This window comes from Panthera leo, chromosome B3 (genome assembly GCF_018350215.1).
Source record: "Panthera leo isolate Ple1 chromosome B3, P.leo_Ple1_pat1.1, whole genome shotgun sequence".
Lineage (NCBI taxonomy): Eukaryota > Metazoa > Chordata > Mammalia > Carnivora > Felidae > Panthera > Panthera leo.
Genome location: NC_056684.1, coordinates 114,303,403 through 114,324,579, shown reverse-complemented (window position 1 = coordinate 114,324,579; position 21,177 = coordinate 114,303,403). Strand labels below are relative to the sequence as shown.

At 40.3% G+C, this 21,177-nt stretch overlaps 1 protein-coding gene across 4 annotated transcripts in view; it reads left to right on the top strand.

Moving 5' to 3' along the window:
• The window catches only part of DCAF5 (DDB1 and CUL4 associated factor 5), a 104,148-nt gene that overhangs the window by 28,730 nt on the left and 54,241 nt on the right, over positions 1 to 21,177 (top strand). For 3 of the 4 annotated variants that reach the window (XM_042943599.1, XM_042943602.1, XM_042943603.1), the window contains exons 2-5: positions 690 to 833; positions 3,920 to 3,956; positions 5,023 to 5,162; positions 6,932 to 7,061. In XM_042943599.1, the coding sequence (XP_042799533.1) occupies positions 690 to 833; positions 3,920 to 3,956; positions 5,023 to 5,162; positions 6,932 to 7,061 (451 nt within the window). The remainder of the gene's footprint in view (positions 1 to 689; positions 834 to 3,919; positions 3,957 to 5,022; positions 5,163 to 6,931; positions 7,062 to 21,177) is intronic. The other variant, XM_042943600.1, reaches the window with a different exon arrangement.

The following is a 21,177-nucleotide window of genomic DNA, read 5'->3' as shown; positions in this document are numbered from 1 at the left end:
AGACATTTTTAATGCATCTGCAAAAATAAAAAATACATAGAACATACATAATTATCATCCTCTAGGAGCTGGCTCATGCAGTACAATACTGCTCATTTAATTCAGACTGTTGTAAGTTTTGCAAAGGAAAAGAGCTGGACCTGGGCTTCATGAGAGCTAGGCTCTGTCTAGATCCTGCTGTGACAGTCAATTCCTTAGTTATCATTTGTATGCTGTCCCATATTCAATGAAATCACATCAAGGAGAGTGCTTTGAAAACTAGTATGCTAGAAATATTACCATGGAGTTCCTTGGTTGCAAGCATTAGAAACCAGCTCACCTTCTGTTAGGTAAGAAAAGGTTGCCGGGAACATAAGTAGAAGGATTTTAGGTAGCAAGCAAAGATATATTTAAACAACTGAGTCTCTGGAAAGTCAGGAATAGAGTGGCTTTGAGGGTTTCAATATCAGTGTTTATCCCTTTCCATATGTCTGTTCAAGATTTAATTCCTGGGGAAAAGTGAGTGGCTTAGAGACCATGTATCTCCCGATGGTTAAGGCGGTAGAGTCCTGGGTTTATGTGCCCCATCAGTATCTCACAGAGTTGGGGAGTTGCAGTTTTGGAAGGGATAGAGTTCAAGGCTGGCAAAACTGAGTGTCAGCCTTGAAGTGTCAGCCATTTTAACCCTAGATTCTTATTCCCCTCTCAAGGAGGAGATGACCGTCGGGTTCTGCTATGGCACATGGAACAAGCTATCCACTCGAGAGTCAAGCCCATACAGCTGAAAGGAGAGCACCATTCCAACATTTTTTGCCTGGCTTTCAACAGTGGGAACACCAAAGTATTCTCTGGAGGTGAGAAGAAGGGAGACTTCCACCCTAGGAAATTCACTGTGGCTGAGATTTTAGATGGAAGAGTCCAAAAAGTAGCCTTGTTTTTCTTCCTTTATTTCACTGAGCTATAGAAATGGTTTCCCATAGCTTGTCTTCTCTGCATTACAGCAGTTTAGACATGTATGTGAGAGTAATTCCTCCTTCCTTCCCTCCTTTCTTCTGTTCTTTTGATCCTTTACTCTCATTCTTTCTGTTTTTTTTGATAGAAAATTTTTTACATTGCAATGTGGCATACAGAAACATGCACACAATTAAAATAGTACTTAACCATATTATGTGTGGTACATTCTGATTTTTTAAAAATTCTATTTCATTTTTAAAGATATTTTTTAAATGTTTATTTTGAAGAGAGAGAGAGAGAGAGAGAGAGAGAGAGGATCCCAAGCAGGCTCCTCACTGTAAGCCTGGAGCCTGACAGGGGCTCGAACCCACAGCTGTGAGATCATAATCTGAACAGAAATCTAGAGCCAAAAGCTTACCTGACTGGGACACCCAGGCACCCCTCGTTTTTAAAGATCTTAAAGGTTGTAACTCAAACTGATGTTGTGATCCATGCGTGGCTCCTGTTTGAAAAACATTGTGTTAGGGTACAATTGGAATGGCCTGTGCTCAAGCCAGCCTCTTGGTGATGGCTTTCATCAACCACACTCCTTTCTGAGCACCGCATTTCTAACCCTGACCTCCCTTTTGCACTGCAGATTTTCACATGGAATATCTACCTATGTGTTCTAAAAGCAATTTAAGTACAGCAAATCTAAAACCAAGATTATTAGTCTTCTTCTCCTGCACAAATACTTCCTCTTGTTCCCTGGATTCCCTTTCTCAGTTATTATCAGTGTTCACCTAATGATTCAAGCTATTAGGTTTAAACTTTAAGAAACTGCTTATATTGAAGCACTTTCTTAAAAGGTTTTTTATTTTTATTTATTCGTGGGGAGGAGGGGCAGACAGAGGGGGAGAGAATTTCAAGCAGGCTCCATACTGTCAGCGCAGAGCCAGATGCAGGGCTCAAACTCACAAACCATTGAGATTACGGCTTGAGCTGAAATCAAGAGTCAGGTATTTCACCAGCTGAGCCACCCAAGTGCCCCTGATATCAAGCACTTTTAACTTACAAAAAAATGACAGTTTCACCTGGTTCAGTCTAATAGAAATCTTGAAGTCATCCTCAAACCTTCCTTTCTTTCATTCACGTATCTTGTGACTCACCAACTAGACTTAGAAGCTTCTCATATTCATCCTTTTAGTTTCTGCTCTCTTTCCTTACCCACTGCACTGGTTCAGGCCCTCATCTTTGACCCGGACTATTGCAGTGGCCTTTGTGATTTCTGCAACGTCTCTAGCCCTCCTTATTTGTCACTTATACAAGTTTTCTTTTAAAAATAAAGTTTAACCATGTGAACCTCTGACCCTACAGTGTCCACAGGATAAAGTCTAAACTTCAGTCTACCTCTCTAGCCTCACTTCCCTCCCCCGCATCATGTACTCTAGCCCACTACACCACTTGCCACCTTTGGTGCCCTTGTATTGTTTGCTCTTGCTGTTCTGTCACGGGTCATGATTAATTGTCCGGTCCCCCCAATTCCCCTGAGTCTTCCATTGGTAAGAGTTTTGAGTTATTAGAGTTTCTGTTCAAATGTCTCCTTCCCTGTAAAAACATTGACGTCTTCTGCCATGTACTGTCAACCTGCTCCTGAAGGAAATAATTGCTCCTTTGTCTGTGTCCCCATTGTAGAGCATATCACTATAACAAGATAACCCATTTTGTCACTGTTTGTGTAGCTGGACTGGGAGTTCCTCAAGGGTCAGGCAGAATCTGCTCTTCCCGTATCCCTAGCCCCTCAGCTGTTCCTGTTGCCTAAAAGGCATTAGTATGGTTTTGATTTACTCGGTGTGCACCCACGACAGAGTTTGTAGCCAGGGCTTTAAGATGACCTGGGCCACATCTACCACTACTTTTACTTTCTGTTTAAGTGCCTGTTGGCTGTGCTTTCAGCGTGGAGTGGGAATTTTTTTACTTTTGTCTTTTCATAAGGTTTTTATGTTTGGCTATATAAACTACAGGACTACACATAATCGTGAATGTAGTATTTGTAGATTCCTTAATGGAATAAAAGAAAAATGCAAGAGAAAAAAGATGTGGATAAAAACTTTCCTACCATTTATAACCCTACAATCATCACATTTTAATGGCTATAAAAATGATAAGGATATGAATAGTAGCAAACACTTATTGGGAGATTACTAAGTGCTCAGCCCTACTCTGAATGGTTTTACAAATCTACTCTTATCATTGCAATAATCCTATGAAGTATGTACAGTTATTATCCCTATCTTATAGGTGAAAACTGAGGCATAGAATATCTGTATTCCAAGTCTCACAGTTGAGTGTTTTGCTTAATTAAAAAAAAAAAGCTAGATTGGATGAATGAATTAATTTACCCATGATCATTTATTCATTTTCTTAATGGCCATAGTTTTGTTGTTGTTGCGATGGCTGTTTTATATATATATATATATTTATATTTATATATATATATATATATATATATAAAATATATAAAAATATATTTTTTCAATTGAATAATTCATTTTGGAAACTCATTATGTTATACCTAGTTGCTACAAGGCTTTCAAAAATTCTTTATAAGAATATCCTAGCCGTGGGGCACCTGGGTGGCTCAGTTGGTTAAGCGTCTGACTCTTGATTTTGGCTCAGGTCATGATTTCTTGGTCATGAGATTGAGCCCTGTGTTCAGCGTGGAGTCTACTTAAGATTCTCTCGCTCTCTCTCTCTCCCCCTCTCTCCCCCCACCCCTCTTGCTTGCATGCATGCTCTCTCTCTTCTCTCTCTCAAAGAAAAAAAAGAATATCCTATCCTTCTGAAATTAGTCTTACAAAGCTTTTTTTTTCGTAATTAATATTCCTGCTTTGTATTAACATTGACTTTGTTCATATGTTTTCTGAAAACTTTAAAATTTTATGTTGTAATATGGACAGGGAGCACTTTGCAGGAATTTTCAAATGTCTGCTTTTCTCCCTTACAGGAAATGATGAACAAGTTATCCTCCATGATGTTGAAAGGTAAATAGATTGTTGGTATGTGAAGGTGACTGGCTCTGTTTCTCATATGAAGAGAGGCAAATTCTCTTTACACCAATGTTGTTTTGAAAAACAATTTGGATTTTAAAAAAAGAAAAGGGTTTATAAATTTGGAATGAACTTATACTTTTTAGGTGAAAATTTAAAGGGAGAGATTGGAAGAGAAGGAAACAACAACATAATAATGACTAATCTTTATGTGCTGGGTACTATTCTAGGTGCTTTGTATGTATTAATCAGTTTAACCCTCAAAATAATTTTGTGAAGCAATACTATTATGGTCTCACTGCAGATGAGGAAACTGAGGTGTAGGGATGTTAGATAACATAAGGTCAGGTGGTGGTGCTAGGATCTGAACTTAGACAGCTTGGCCTCAGAGCCATGCTCATGCTTACCATACCAGACTGCCAGATCAACCCTCTTCTACCCCTGCTGACATCAGACCTGGCTGCTTTAAAGTTTTCCCTTGTTTTTGGAAATCAGCCACCACCTCCAAATCTGTACAGAAGCAGATGCATTCTGCAATAAGTGAAAACACTAAATTCATCTCTTGAGTTACTTTCAAATATGCGTATGTAGTGCAAAAAGCAAACTTACCATGAAATCTATAGAAAGTTTTTCTAATAGAACTTTTATTTAAAAAAACTTTTTTTGGTATTCATTTATTTTTGAGAGAGAGACCGAGCATGAGTGGGGGAGGGAGTCAGAGAAAGAGGGAGACACAGAATCGGAAGCAGGCTCTAGGCTCTGAGCTGTCAGCACATAGCCCGACGCGGGGCTCGAACTCACGAACTGTGAGATCATGACTTGAGTTGAAGTTGGACTCTTAACTGACTGAGCCATCCAGGGGCCCCAGAAGAGTTTTTGTTTTTTACCTGAAATTCAGTACCTACTTTCTAAGGAAATACAATCTCCTTTGGGTTTCACTAGATTGACTTTCTACTGGAAATGAGAGAGAACCCTACCTGAGGAACTCTGGGGCTGGGACTCTGCACTCTGCGTGTGCATGTGTGTGCCTGTGTGCCTCTCTCTGCTCTCTGTCTCTCAGCAGCGAGACCTTGGATGTGTTTGCTCACGAAGATGCAGTATATGGCTTGTCGGTGAGCCCCGTGAATGACAACATTTTTGCCAGCTCCTCAGATGATGGCCGGGTTCTTATCTGGGACATCCGGGAGTCCCCCCATGGAGGTAGGGTCAAAGGGCTGTTGGACTGTGTTGAAGAATTTGATGTCGAGTTCATTCAGATCCAGTTGACGACCTGAGTAACCTGAGTGGGAGAGATGGGAAGGGAGAGGAAACTCTTGGGCTGGGGCATAGATGTGTGTCTCTGGAGGTCCCATCCTACCCCTTAGCAGTCAGAAGTGAGGCACCTTTCTCAGTCCTCCTTGAGCCACTTGTGAGTCTCCACAAACCCTTGGACAGTAAGCACCACAGCACCTTGGAACTTAATGGCCCCAGGGGATAGAGATGCAATTCTTCATTGTAGAGAGTAGCTACCAAAGGCCAGCTCTGTGTGTGGTGCTGACATGCACAGAGTCTTGGTTATTTACAGAGAACAGGTGTGTTATACACTTGCATCCTAATTTCAGATGTGTGTATAGAAACTGAAAGTGATGGCAAATACTCTCTGTGTAAGGGGGATTGTCCAGGTGAGCTCCTCCTCCAAATGTGCTCTTTGAGCTTCTGAAGTATAAGAATGAAGAATTGTTTTGTTGAATTTCTCTGATGTTTTTCAGGAAATGCATCATTTCTGCTCATTTCCTGAATAGAAAGTTCACTCTGTAACTCTGCCTGTCTTCAAAGACTCTTTCCTCCAGCTGTACCCTCAGTCACCCCTGTGCCCACATTTAGTGCAGTTTTGTCAAGATCATAACCTGTGTACACAGAATTGCTTTCCTGCCTGTCTTGTCTGACAGGATCTGGATCTTTTTCTTATTCTATATTCAGAGCATTTTAACATGCTGGGCTGTGCCCCATTATTGAGATTCGGGCTATAAGAGAAGCTTGTTCTTAGGGTCAGGAAGATAAGGTAGCTCCAAGGAGCAACTGTGGCTGGGTCCCCATGTCCTAGGTAGGTGAAATTCTCCTTTCTCTGCACTGCCCGCTGGCTGAGATGACTGAGCGCCCCAGTCCAGAGGCTTGTGCAGTGTCCCATGTGATATCCGACACTGTGGAGTGCGGTCTGTTGCTTCTAAACAACTTCCACAGGAATATATCCTTCTGGGTAGCAGGGCGATTCATTCCTTCCTCACCTGGAGCCAGCTAGTCTGTGCAGAGGGCTGCAGGGTTTCTAAGTGAAGTTGATTAGAAGCTGGCTGGACGCAAGAGTTCAAGTATTAGGTGCTTTTTAAAAATATTACAATCCTGGGAATGAAATCATAAAATTCTAGACTGAGGCTATTTTCCTCTCAATTTAGAGAGCAATTTAGAGAGAAGGGAAGACTGCTATTATGTTTCATCATCTTCATTTTTCTCATTGTTTTGCTTTGTCTTCATTAAATTTTTGCGTAGTTGAAAACTTTTAATTTCTAAAACTAATAAATTTGGACTAAGGTACAATAATCCTACCAGTAATTGGTTGTAAATTTTTTCAGCTCATGTGGAATTCAATTTTACTTACTGTTAAATAGCTTACCTTCCCAGTTCCTGTAACCATTTCTGTTTTGTCACAGGATCTGAAGAGGTATAATGCTCAGTGTTTCTGAGTATTATAGCTTTAAGTTTGTATGTGCTAGAGTTGCTGTTTTCAGACTTTGCATGCAGAAAGTATGTTCTAGTCCTTGTTGGAGCCTTGTGAGTAGGGGTGACTGCTGGGGTGATGGACTACTTTGGGGCTCTGGCTACTAGGACAGTTACTATAGGGTGTGATTCTCCTCAATCACATTCCTGCTTTGCCTGCCTCTGGCCCAGAGGTGCTGAATGAGCTATGGGGCTGATTGTCATTTCTCTATTCACAGAGCCCTTCTGCCTCGCAAACTATCCATCAGCCTTTCACAGTGTCATGTTTAACCCTGTGGAGCCCAGGTTGTTGGCCACAGCCAATTCAAAGGAAGGAGTGGGACTCTGGGATATTCGAAAACCTCAGAGGTGAGCCCCATTTATTCATATGGTGTTAAAACTTCCCCCACCTCAGCTCTCAGGTAATGTGATCAACCAGCAAGGGTTGTGAGAACCTGTTTGGCTGTTGATCTCAGTTGGACATCTCTTAACATATACTGGTGCCTGTGAAGCCAGGGGAGCCCTGTCCCCAAGAGACAGGCAGTGTGAGAAATCCACACTCCTTGCTAAGGGAGTCGTAAATTGTAATTTGACTCTAGACAAGTCAATTAAAGGCAAATAGGTGAACTAGTGAGAACCTCCCTTCAGTACTGCCTTATATCTTTAGGCCCAGTGTTCCCCAGATGCCTGGGAGCTCTTGTGGCGGGGGGGGGGGGGGGGGGGGGGGGGGGGGGGGGGGGCGGACGGAACGGAGGAGATGGAGGGGAAGAATGTGTCAAACTCATGGCCACCGAACCATGGACTCTTAATTCCAGGCTGCAGGGTTTTCCAAATGAGCTTCAGGAGAACAGTGAATCCCCCAAATTGTGTGGAAATTGTATTATGTACCCACCTAAGTGCATTTTTCTGTGACGGGAGTTTGCTTTTTTTCAGTTTCTCAACCAGACTAGTGGTTTAAAACAATAAAGGTTAAGAGCTGCCGTAGTGTTGGGAACCTAATGTGTTTCGCCTTCTCTTTGCTTTATTAAAAGAGTACACTTAGGACGATCTTCAACTGATGGCACAAATCATTAATAGAAGCATTTCAGGCATCATTAAGGGAAATGTGTGGATGGGTTCAAATAGGAGGCTCTTTAATGTTCTTTAAATCCCATGTGTGAGGGACAACCTTTTATGGCACCTATACTTAAAGCTAGCCTTGCTCCTCTGGATATTCTGCATGGAGGTAACTTCCTACTTTGTAAAGCAATATTGCAGAAGAATATCATGGAAAGTAAGAGAGGTTATGATTTATTTCATAGGCCTCAAATGAAGGGAGCAATTAAGTACAGAGGATTATCTCCCTTGGTGATTTTTAGTTCTAGCTCATTCTCTCCATGGGGCAGTCAGAGGGAGCTAGAACTATTGCAGCAGATCTGTATAGCTCAGAGGGGTGCTCCTGGTGTTGAGCAGGGCTCCCTGAGTTTCCTTAGAGTAGCAGACATTTCTCCTGCCCTCTCTGGTGCATACACACCCAGCCCTTGCTTTCTCACCCTACTGAAATGCATATAGTGGCAGGACCCCTAGTGTGCCTTTGCACTGTGTGCGCTGTGTGCTCTCTGCCTTTGTTTCCCTGTGTTCAGCTGTAACAATCTCTGCTACTTAAGACTCTTTAGAATAATTGTTCTGGGGAAAAAAAGAATAATTATTCTGCCTTAACCATATTAATAAGGGGCAGAATTTGGGCTAACTATGTCAGCCTTCTCCCAACCTACTACCCTCCATACTTACCATTGTAATGAATAGCTAGTAACTGGAATGAGGCCCTCAGCTATTCATCCCCAGTGGAAAGCTTGAATAGTGCATGCTGTCCTGCAGTATCTTGAAAGAAGAGGAAGGGTTAAGTGTTTTAATCCTCCTCCTGATTTTCTCCCAGCAGTTTCCTACTGTGTGTTGTAGTTGGGTTCTCTTCCCCTTTCTACTTGTCTTCTCACTAAACATGGCTTCTTTAAAAAAAAAAAAAAAACCAAATGTCTGGGGCACCCGGGTGGCTCAGTTGGTTAAGTGACCAACTCTCGATTTTGGCTCAAGTCACGGTCTTATAGTTCATAAGTTTGAGCACTGCATTGGGCTCCACACTGACAGCGCGAGCCTGCTTGGGATTCTCTCTCCTCCTCCCCCCACCCCCAAATAAATAAACTTTAAAATAGATAAAATCTAAGTGAAATTATTGTTTTATTTTAAAGTAACACTTATTAGATTTAAGGTTTATATCAAGAGAAGTGTAATGAAACAAAAAAAGAAAAAAAAAATCCTATCTCCAGATTATCTCTGTTACTTATAATTTCTACATGTTTGTACATCAGTACAGTTCTCCTTCTTGGTCTCTAGTCCTCTCCAGAGGTAACTGTAGCAGTTCCTTATATCTTTCCAGAACGTAATTTCTTTTTTAAGTGTATTTATTTAGAGAGAAAGTGAGAGTGTGTGTGCACGTGCATGCTTGAGTGGGGGAGGGGCAAAGAGAGTGAGAGAGACAATCCCAAGCAGGCTCTGAGCTGTCAGGGCAGAGCCCAATGTCAGGCTCGATCCCACGAACTGTGAGATCATGACCTGAGCCTAAACCAAGAATTGGATGCTTAACCAACTGAGCCACCCAGGCACCCCTGTTTTTATATTTTTAATAAAAATTGTTACATTGTCCTGCCACCACCAAAGCTGCACTGATTTACAAACCTACCAACTATGCATGCGACTACACATTTGTCCAGACCCTTACCAACACTTACACTGTCTTATGAGGGGAAAGATTATCTTCTTGTTTTGATTACTTCTTTAGTTATGAATTAGGTTATATGGTTTCTTGGGGAACCTGTAGTTTTCAAAGCCCATATGGGAGAAAAGTCATCTAATAAGGCTAATTGGTGATCTTGACTGATTCCTTTCTTGGAATAAAAAGAGGAGCACAGTGGGCTAGGATGTTTTTATTTGTTATTTTTCTATACTTCTAAGATTCTGTGTGGTTCTATGGGTGTGAGGTAGACAAAGGACATGAAATAATCTTGGGTTCCTGTTCTTCATCCACTGGTTTTTTGGGATTGAATTACAGATCTTTTCTGTTTGAATTCTCTTAGTACGAATTGGTGTGGGAGAGGAAGAGAAGGGTCTTTGTCTTTTCCATGCAGGATTAGTTATGCTGGGTTGCAATACATGATTTGTCTCCTCAACACAGCTGCCTAGAAACCCCAACCTAGATCCTGGGGCAAATCTGAATCCCCTGGGAGGACAACCCTAGACCTAAGTAGATCTATTCCAAGGGATACTTAAAGTCTACAGAGAGATTTTAGGGAATTTGAAACTCTCAAAATTGCAGGTAAAGTTGTGTGTGCTTGTGTATCTGACTGAGCACATATGGCAATTTTTCGAGGGGTTGGAAGAGAGCTTTTACTAGGTTCTCATAGAGACATTTGACCCCCAAGAGGATAAATGTTGCTCAGTGTTCTAACGATTCTAGATTTAGAACCTACTGTGGTTCCTTAGCATGCTTGTAAGTAATTTTCAGCCTATTAAAGCTTGGGCTTGTGAGTGAATTCTGGGCCTCCTAGAAACAAATATAATCTTCATAGCTCAATAAGGGGGCCTCACACTGAACATTTTTTCTTCCTGGCTTAACCTATGGATTATTCAGTGCTGGAATGGTTTCTCAGACCTACCCCAAGCCTAAGCTGTACCTCTTTACTTTAGTCTGTAGGCATGTGAGTGGGATCACATGTGTCCTGCTTCTGCCTTGAAATAAGCTGATTAAAGGGCTGGCTGGTCGAATAAAATGTTAGCTTTAGAGGGGACTTCAGTTATCATCTGATCTGACTTCTTCACATACATTGCAGCAAGGTAAGGTGAGGCAGAAGCTCTTTTGATGGTTTAGAGTGTACAATCTGAAGCCATCATACCGGTTACACATCCAGGCAGTGTACCTTAGTAGCTATATAATCTTGAAAGTTACTTCACCTCTCAGTGCCTCATAATAATAAATAATAGCTAACATTTATTAAGCATTTCTTACAAGGGATAATGACAGACATATGAATAGTTCTTTGTTTAGTCCTTATGACAGCCCTATGAGGTAGGTTCTATTCCTGTTTTAATGATAAGGAAACCAAGGCACAGAGTTGAAGTAGCCTGTGTGTGTATATTGGTGTATCATGTCCACCCCCTCCCTTTTGAAGCAAATAAGGTCCTTGTATATTCTAGTTTTCTTTCATCTATGCCCCCTTGCAATGGACCTTTGTCAGGATTCCTCCCCCGATTTTTCCAGTACAGACATGTCTAACTCTAAAGTCTGAGTCTTTTAGATGTTCTGTCTCTAAAAGTTAAATCCTTTTTCACTGTCTCCTGGCCTAGCCTCTGTCTACATGCTAGCTTTCTAAGTTTCTTGTTATTTCTAATCCTGGAGACCTGTGCACGTTATTTATTTTGCTGCAGAGCTTGTCCATAGGTCAAATTCAACCCAGAGAGATATTTTGTTTGGCCTACATCATTAATAGTGTTTGGGAAATTACACCGAAAAATCATAATTTCTAACACCTCTTGAAAAAGTCAGAAGATTTGGTATCATTGGATCTTTATTCTCATATGGCAATAGTCAGCCAAAGCTGCAGTGAGTTCTTCAGACCTTCCAGATGTGTTCCACCACTCCTTGATGTCTCAATCCAGGGATGCTCCCCTCATTTACATTACTTGCCTGGCCCTATAGACATGGGAGTTTGAAAGGTCTGCTTTAGGGATAATAGTGGTAATGAGTGGGCCATCCGGTAGACTGGGTGAGGGAGAAAACATCACACGCACACATATACATTGCACATTAGGACCAGGCTTCATTCCTTTCATGTGGATTAGTTCTGCCGATGTCCTTTTACAGCCATCCTCTCCTTCGTCACTGCCAACATCCCAGTTATTTCTTGCTTGGACTGGTGCAGTGGCCTCTGAATAGGTTTCGGATCTGTGAGCTTCTAAATTTGAGAGAGTTCAGGAAAAGTGACGATTCCCTTCCTGTTACTCTGCTTGTTCACCCTTTTAATTCCCTCTTTCAGCTGACTGCTCACTTACCACCTCTCTCCCTTCTCATATCTTTAATTTCTGTCACTTTCTGTCAGAAACTGTTAGTTCTGTGACAGGTAATCGTATCTTGCTTTGACAAGGATAATAAAGAGAGTGATTCTTTCCCACTCAATGATAAAACTAGGGCAAGCCAGGAATTCCTGGTAAAGACTTACCTTGTAAGATAGTGCTTTCGCGTGGTGTGTAAATGACACATCTGAAAATGGGCAATGAGTGCAAATTCGTACCATCAAAAAAATTTCTTATAGGACCTCAGCTGGCTTTGGGAGCCTCTAGGTTAAATGTCTGTTTTGTGGGGCCTGTGTCAGTCCTGCTTCTGGAGAGACCAAATTAAGTGTAACTCCTTGCCTTCTGAACAAACCAGACAGTCTCTGCCACGTTGCATTTTGAGGGTTGCTTGTACTATTATGGGAAAATAGAGCTCAGGGAACAACTTCAAAGGCTGGAAAAGGCGCTCATGGTCTGCTCTTTGTTGAAACTTTAAAGAACAAGGCTATCCAGACCAGAGTGCAAGGCCATTAGGGTAGACAAAGATTTCTTAAACACGACCCAAAAAGCGCTATACATGAAAGATAAATTGGATTTCATTCAAATTAAAAACTTTTGTTCATCAAAGACAGTGTTAAGTGAAAAGGTGAGCCAAAAGACAAGCCATGATCTAGGAAAAAATTATTCATAATACATGTATTGAACAAGAATTCCTATCTAGAATATAATAGAACTAAAAATCAGTAAATAAAAGAAAACTCAGTTTTTAAAATGAGCAGAAATGTTGAATAGGTGCTTCACAAAAGAAGATACCAAAAAGCCAATAAGCATTTGAAAGGTATTCAACTTCATTACTCCTGAGGGCAGTGCAAATTAAAACCACAGTAAGGTATCACTATATATCCTGAATGGTTAAAATTAAAGAGACTAATAAATAGTACCAGGTGTTGACAAGGGCATGGAGCAACTGAAACTCTCAGACATTTTAGGTGAGGGTAACTTGGTACAACCACCTGGGAAAACTCTTTGTCAATGTCTACTAAGCTAAACATGTGGCTCCATGACCTAGCAACCTCACTCTTAGGTATAGCCTAAGAGAAATGAGTATGAACTTCCACCAAAGACATGTACAAAAATATTCACAGGTGCTTTATTCATAAGAGCCAAAAGCTGGAAACAACCCAAATGTCCATGGAAGAAGAATGGGTAAGCAAACTGCAGAATAGCCATGCGATAGAGTATCACACAGATATGAAAAGAGTGAATTATAGACACACACATTGACGTGGATGACTCAAACAGCCATAATATTGAATGAGAGAAGCCAGATAGATAGAAAAGAGTGTATGGTGTTCAAGAATAAGCAGGTTATAGAAGTCAGAATAGTGGTTACTATGGGGTATTATGAGGAAAGCTTCTAGGATTTTTTATCTGGGAGGTAGTTTCACAGGTATATACTTTAGTAAAAAAAAATTTTGAGCTATATAATTAGTGCTCTTTACTGTACAATTTAAAGTATGTTTAGGGGCACCTGGGTGGCTCAGTCAGTTAAGTGTCCGACTCTTGATTCGGCTCGGGTCATGATCTTGTAGTTCATGAGACTGAGCCCCATGTTGGACTCTGCACTGACAGCAGCACAGAGCCTGCTGGGGATTCTCTCTCTGTCTCTCTGCCCCTCCCTCATGTGTTCGCTTGCTCTCTCAAAATAAATAAATAAACTTTTTAAAAAAAAACGTATTTAAGGTGTTTAAAGTACATTTTATTTTATTACTTTTCAAAATTCAGTCTTTTTCTTTTTTTAATGTTTATTCATTTATTTTGAGAGAGAGAGAGAGCGTGCGCACCAGCGGGGGAAGGGACAGAGAGAAGGAGAGAGAGAAATAAGCAGACTCCACACCATCAATGCAGAGCCCGATGCGGGGCTCAATCTCGTGAGACACCCAGGTGCCCCTAAAGTACATTTTTAAAAATCCAAGATCACTATTGTCTCCCTGTAGGTATTTGCTTTCTCTGTGATTCCAGTGGTTGTAGCAATATCACCAGATCTCAGGGAATGGCTTGAAGGGACAGAAGAGAGAGGGAGGAGAGTCAGGAGGACCTAGCAGTTTGGATTATGTAGAGAACCACCAGAGAAGAGCTAGGGATTGTTGGAGTTTAATTGTCAGAATGATTAGGTCTAATCGGGGGACATGCTTTCAGGTTAGCCACTCCTTTCTTCCCCACTCTCCCATCTTTCTGTATGTACCTATGCAATACTCAGGCAAGTGGTCCATCCACCAAGACCTACACTGAAAGCTTGTTTTCTCTCTAGAACTGATTCCTTTCTTGTTTGTTTTTTATCATCGTCACCATTACTCCCACAGTCATCCCAGCTGAAACCCCAGAGTCCCATTTTCCTCTTCTGTCTCTCTCACCCTCTGTCATAACTAGCTTTGTTCTGCATTAGTGCCTGGCCACTGTTTTCAGTTCTGAAAGCCCCAGCTCCATCTCAAGCCCATAGCACTATTTCTGGAAGGGACCAGCTGCCCTGCCTTCTTAACTTGCCTCCCGCTTCTGCCATATAGCACACATCCTTCAATATCACTCTTGCCGTTCCCCTACCCAGGAGCTTTAGTGAGTTCTTGTTATCTTTGTTCATGGGCACATCCTCAGAACCTATATGTGGGATGCTCTAAGAAAATGTCTTTTGGAATGAATGTATGACCTACTTTACTGGCTAAAACAACTCCTTCAGCAAGCAATCTGCTCCTTCTCTGGTGCCAGTGTCCCTCCTCTCCCCCCTTGTACTCTCTTCCACATACAAACACAAATGGAGGAGATAGTTTTTTCTTGTTTCTTTGGATCTTTTCAAGTTTTAGTACTTCTCAGGTCCCCAATAAGTTAGTGCCCCTCAGGAAAAGCATCCTTGCTCCCTGTTACATACTCAAAGCTTCCTTTTACTCATTGTGTCCCCAGCACCTGGCAGAGTTTTGGCACAGACTGTGTGCTGCATGAATGAAGCTTTGTCTTCTATGGGAAGAGATCTCTTTATTCAGAGTCTCTGTAAAGTACTTACGGTTTGTGGCATGCATGTTGCTTGGCTTGGTTGCTGCTTTCGCCATCATTAGTTTTCTTTTAATATGAGTGTTTATCTCCAGCTAGACCATTACTATATTTTTTATTTCCTTCCCAGTGTCCAGGAATTGCTTCTCAACAAAAAAGAAGTGCTTATCCTGATCTGTACTATCACCTGTCATGTTTTCCTATAGATTTTCTTTTTTGAGAGAGAAAGAGAGCGAACAGGGGAGAGGGGCACAGGGAGAGAAAGAGAGAATGAATCAGTCCCAAGCAAGCTAGCTCCACACTCAGCATGGAGACTGATACGGGGCTCAATCCCAAGACTCTGGGATCATGACCTGAGCTGAAATTAAGAATTGGACATTCAACCAACTGAACTACCCAGGTGCCCCTCCTGTGGATTTTTAAGGAAAGGGCCATGTTTTATTTATCTCTAGAGCCTAACACATCACTTAGAATATTGGTACCTTCAGTAAATATTGAATGAGTGCATAGTTTTATACTCATCCCCAAATAGTCTGTATTTTCAAAGCAGGGTTTTTGTTATGTTTTCTGGACCTATTAATTCCTTGAGTGTAATGGATCAAAATGTTGTCTCTAAGGAATAAACCCTTAAAGGAGGTCGTAAGGGTTCTTGCTGGGTTTTGACCATCTGTCAGAGTTATGTTGGGGAGTCAGATTCTGGTGAAGTTGCTGTTTGGTTTTTAGGCCACAAGGTGGAGCTCTAGAATCAGCTTTGTCCAATGGAAGACACCAGGCCCCTGGTATCCTAACTCAGTGGTTCTCAAACTTCAGAGGGCATTAGAATTACCAGGGGATCTTGTTGAAGTACAGCTTCCTGGAGCTCAGATCCAGAGATTGAATTGTGAGACCTGAGGCAGCACCTGTGAATCTGCCATTTTAAACAGATATCCCAGGTGATTTGGTAACTTGGTTTATCCTATAAGATGGAAGTTGTGGTTATTCAGAGGTCCATGTTGAATTTGTTTCTGTGTTCATTCTAACCCAGCGTCTTTGGGCTTTAGGCCAGAGCTTCCCCGTGTCCATACCAAGCACAAATGTGCCTTTTATAACAAGAGACTTAACTTCAGACCCAAACATCTAGGGAATACCCTTCCTTTAATATTCCTCAAGTATTGTTTATTCAGAAGGAGGTGATATTAAATCCCTAAACCAAGGGGACTTTCTTATTGTAAAATCAAATCTTGACTTTTTGCTTTTTAAAAATATTTTTATGTTAAAACAATTTTAGGGGCACCTGGGTGGCTCAGTCATTTAAACATCTGACTCTTGATTTCGGCTCAGGCCTCATGATCCCATGAGGGTCTTGGGATCGAGCCCTGCATCAGGTTCTGCGTTGAGCATGGAACCTGCTTGGGATTGATTCTCTCTCTCCCTTTCTCTCCCTTTGCTCTTCTCCCCCTCTCACATGTTCTCTGTCTCTGTCTCTGTCTCTCTCTCTCTCTCTCTCTGGCTCTCAAATAAAACATACACACACACAAAAACAAACAAAAAAACAATTTTAGATATATATAAAAGTAGAACAGTAGAATGAATTCCAATATAACTATCACCCAGCTTCAGTATTTAATCCATGAACAATCTTTCATTTATTCCTCATCTGTGACCTCCCTTCCCAATTATTTTGAATCAATTTCCACATAACGTTATATCATTTCTCTGTAAATGCTTTAATATATATCTCTCTGAAAGATTATTTTTCAGTTGAGGTAAAATTCACATAACATAAAATTAACCATTTTAAAGTGAAAAATTCATAGCATGTAGTACACTCACAGTGTTTTACAACCACCACCTCTATCTAGTTCCAAAATATTTCCATCATCCTAAAATAAAACTCCTACCCTTTACACAGTGACTTTCCAGGATATTTTTCTCTCGCTCCTAGCTACCATCGATCTACTTTCTGTCTCGGTGGATTTACCTGTTCCAGATGTTTCATCATCATGTGACCTTTGATCTGGCTTCTTTTGCTTATCATCCTGTTTTTTGAGGTTCATCCACATTGTAGCATGTATCAGTACTTCATTCCTTTTTTTGACAGGATAATATTCTGTTGTATGGATGCGCCACGTTTTATCTGTTCACCCATTGATGTACATTTGAATTGTTTCCACTTTTTGGTATGATGAATAGTACTACTATTAACATTTATGCATAAGTAAATTTGAGTACCTGTTTTCAGTTCTTTCGCATATACACCTAGGAGTGGAATTGCTGGGTCTTAGGGTAAATCCTGTGTTAAACTTTTTGAGGAACTGCCAAAATACTTTCCATAAAAAGATAATTCTTTTTAAAAATATAACCACAATATTGTCACACCTAAATACAATAACAATAACTCCTTAATATCACTGCATATATTTAATAAGTGTTTAAATTTCCTTAATTGTCTCATGAATGTTACAATTGTTTGTTTTTTGTTTTTTTTGAATCAGGATTAAAATAAGGTTTATACATAAAAATTAGTTAATATGGCTTCTGAGTCTCTTAATCTATAGGTATTCCTGCCTCTCACTTTTCCCCCTTGCAATCTATTTGTTAAAGACACTGGATTATTTGTCATATGGAATTTCTCACATTTTAGATTATGCTGATTGCATTTTTATACTGTCATTTAGCATGTTCCTTCTTACCCCAGTTTTTTCTATAAATTGGTTTTAGATCTTGGGGCTTAAATGTATTCAGGGTTTTGTGGGTGGTTTTGTTTTTTGTTTCCTGGGCTTTTTTTGGGTTACAGAGATATTTCATAGATGGTGTTAGGTATGTCCATAGAAAGCTAAGAATGTCTAGTTTTGTCTCTTCCTTTGTTTTAAAATACATTGACCGACTTCTTAGTTTAGCTTTTTAAAATATAAGTAATGTGGGGCGCCTGGGTGACTCAGTCGGTTAAGCATCCAATTCTTGATTTTGGCTCAGGTCATGATCTCATGGTTGGTAAGATCAAGCCCTGTGTCAGGCTCTGTGCTGACAGTGTGGAGCCTGCTTGGGGTTCTGTCTCTCTCTGTCCCTCTCTTACTTGTGCTGGCTCTCTCTCAAAATAAGTAAATACATTAAAAAAAAAAAAAAAATACACCAGTAAAGCTGGTGAAGATGTGGAGAAACTGGATCACTCCTAAGTTGCTGGTGGGAATGTATAATAGTACAGCTACTCTGAAATATAGTTTTGTAGTTCCTTTATAAATTAAAAACGAACCATATGCTATGTGAAAAAGTCAGTCCCTAAGGACACATACTGCATGATTCCATGTATGTAACATACATGAACTAATATATGTGAAAAATGGAGAACAGTGTTTGCCAGGTGTTAGCAATAGGGATAGAGAGGGTGAACGTGGCTATAAACGGGTAGTAGTAAGGAGGCTTGTGATGATGGTACACATTAAGTATCTTAATTGTGGTGGTTACACGGAGCTGTACATGTGGTACAATTGCGTAGAGCTACAAATACACACACACACACACACACACACACACACACACACACACACACACAAATGAGTGCGTATATAACTGACACAATCTGAATAAGCTCTGTAGATTGTACCAATGTAAATTTCCTGGTTTAGATATTATACTATAGTGAGGCAAGATGGTAACATTGGGGGAGGCTAGACAAAGGGTACAAAGGACTTTCTTGTATGTTTCTTTGCAGTTTCCTCTGATTCTATAATTACTTCCAAATTAAAAGTTAAAAAATACAAATACTAGGGGGACTGAGTGGCTTAGTGGGTCAGCGTCCAGCTCTTGATTTTGGCTCACTCAGGTCATGATCTCATGGTTCGTGAATTTGAGTCCTGTGTTGGGCTCCACACTGACAGTGCAGAACCTGCTTGGGATTCTCTTGTCTCTCCCTCTCTTTCTGCCCCTCCCCCCACTCACACACACATTCTCTCTCTCTCTCAAGATAAATAAACACTTTAAAAAAAAATATGAATACTTGTTAATAGCATTCTCCTTTTAAAACTTTCAGTGAATCTGAAGTCCCTTCTGACTATCTGGTCCCCTGCCCCCTCCCCTGGATAAGGAGTGTTAGGAGTTTGTAGTATATGCTTTTGTCTCTATATGCATGTGTGTTTTTACTGCTATACAATTATTCTACAACTTGACTTTTTCACTCATCAGTATGTGTTGGGAATTTACCCATATATTAGCATATCCAGATTTATCTCATTTCTTTTGCCAGTTAAGAATTTGAGTCAACTCTGTGACTCTTTCTGTTGAGTCAGCTTGGGTTTTTCTTCTAAGAAACCTTTTGTGACCACACTCATTCTTGTCTCCTCAGTGGAGGGTAGGTTCGTCCTGTGTCTCACAGCACATGTTCTCCTTTGTATAACACTATTCATGTTATAAAAGGAAACTGTTGGTTTTCTTGTCCCTCATGAGTTTTTGAGGGTTCCCCCTTTAGCTTCATCTTTGAATCCATGGGCCTAGCACAATACCTAAAATAGTTAGCAGGTATTCAATAAATGTTTATTTAGTAAATGCATGCATGAATAGATGAGTGTGATGTGAAAGGAAAGAGTGTGAAGTGAATGACTTAGATGAATCCTTCTGGCCCCGATGCCGATACTGTTCACTTTGCTGGGTAGAATAATGCATCTCTACCATGTATTCTGTGAAATCTTGGTGAGCCAAGAAGCAGAAAAAACTTCTGGCCATATGTCTGCTGCTTACCTATTGTGTACTCAGAACCAAATCATCTCGCTACTCAGGACCTTAGTTTCCTCCAGTGTGAAATGAGAATAATGTTATCCCCACTGTAAAGATTAGATGATACAGTGTGTACATAAACATTTTGTAAATTAAATTAACTAGTTGCTTTTTTAAGGGTATCTGTTGTGGTATATAATTCCATCGGTGAGTTCTTTGTAGCTTGAACTTTTTATTTTGTAGTAATAGGTTTGACCACTTACATTTTATCTGTTGCAAGTCACATATTTTAGATAGGGACTTCTTGGTACACTCTCAATCATTTTGGCTTTATTTATTCATGAATTTACCCACGTATAGAAGACTTTCCAAGAACAATGTTTCTCGATTCTGCATAAAATACTTTGTATTTTGAATCTGTTTTTTATTCCAGTAATATGACTTTGCCATTTATTTATGGGTGCTTTTGGAAGTGGGATTGGGGGATCTGCAGAAAGAAATCAAACTGAGTGTAATTTCAGACCTAACCTGTTGACTGTGTTCAGTGCTAACCAAGATAGGCCTGTTTAGTACTCAGAAACCTATCAAAGGAAGGATATCATTTGCCCTCATTGAGAAAGATAGTAAGGGACACTGAAATTTTCAGAGGACTCTGAAAATTTTTCTTTGACTATCATTATGTGAATTTAAAGTATGATTTAATTTCAAACTTAGCATCTGCACCAGAATCCTATGGGGCAGCATATTATTTGAAGTTTCCATTAAGAAGGTCTTTAAATTTACTATTCTCATACTTTTCTCAGAGCTGTCTTCTGTGGTCCCCTAGTTAAAAAGGATCTGTGATTAAGATGATATATTTTTTTTAGTTTATTTATTTTTGAGAGAAAGAGAGAGAGGGAGACACAGAATCCGAAACAGGCACCAGGCTCTGAGCTGTCAGCACAGAGTCTGATGTGGGACTCGAACCCACAGACCGTGAGATCATGACCTGAGTTGAAGTCGGCCGCTTAACTGACTGAGCCACCCAGTCGCCCCGAGATGATATTTTAAAATAACATATTTTCTTCTGATTACAGAAGAAATTCATGTTCATTGTAGAAAAACTTGGAAAAATAAAATGAAAGGCATAAAAAAAGAAATTACCTAAATCCTGTAGTCTAATTAATATATTAATTAATATATCTTCATACACCCATCAGTCTGAATGTTTATCACTATCTATTCGTGAACATAAATTGGATGGGGCATATATTCAAAACCTGTGGGATTCACCATTCACTTTCTAAACCCTGATGTGAATTTTCTTTCTTGAATTTGACTTCCCCAAATGTAATTATTAATTTTCCTTTTGAACTTTTATTCTGCAAATATCAGAAACTCACTGTAAAGTACAAGATATAATTAAGATACCTGCTTGCTTGCTAAACTCTTCCTTCTTATTGGCCACTTATTAGCAGGTAGATGAATTTAACTTACTTGAAAGGTGTGTGTGGTGATACCCTATGAAGAGGGGGCGACCTGGATGGTCATTGGCAAATTGTGCCGGTTCTTTGTCAAAGAGGACTTTGATTCAGATGATCTCCAAGCCTCTTGCTATTTCTCCCAATTGTATGCTGCCTTGCTGCTTGCCTCTCAGATTAGGTTTCATGTGCAGACAAATGTCAGGACACAT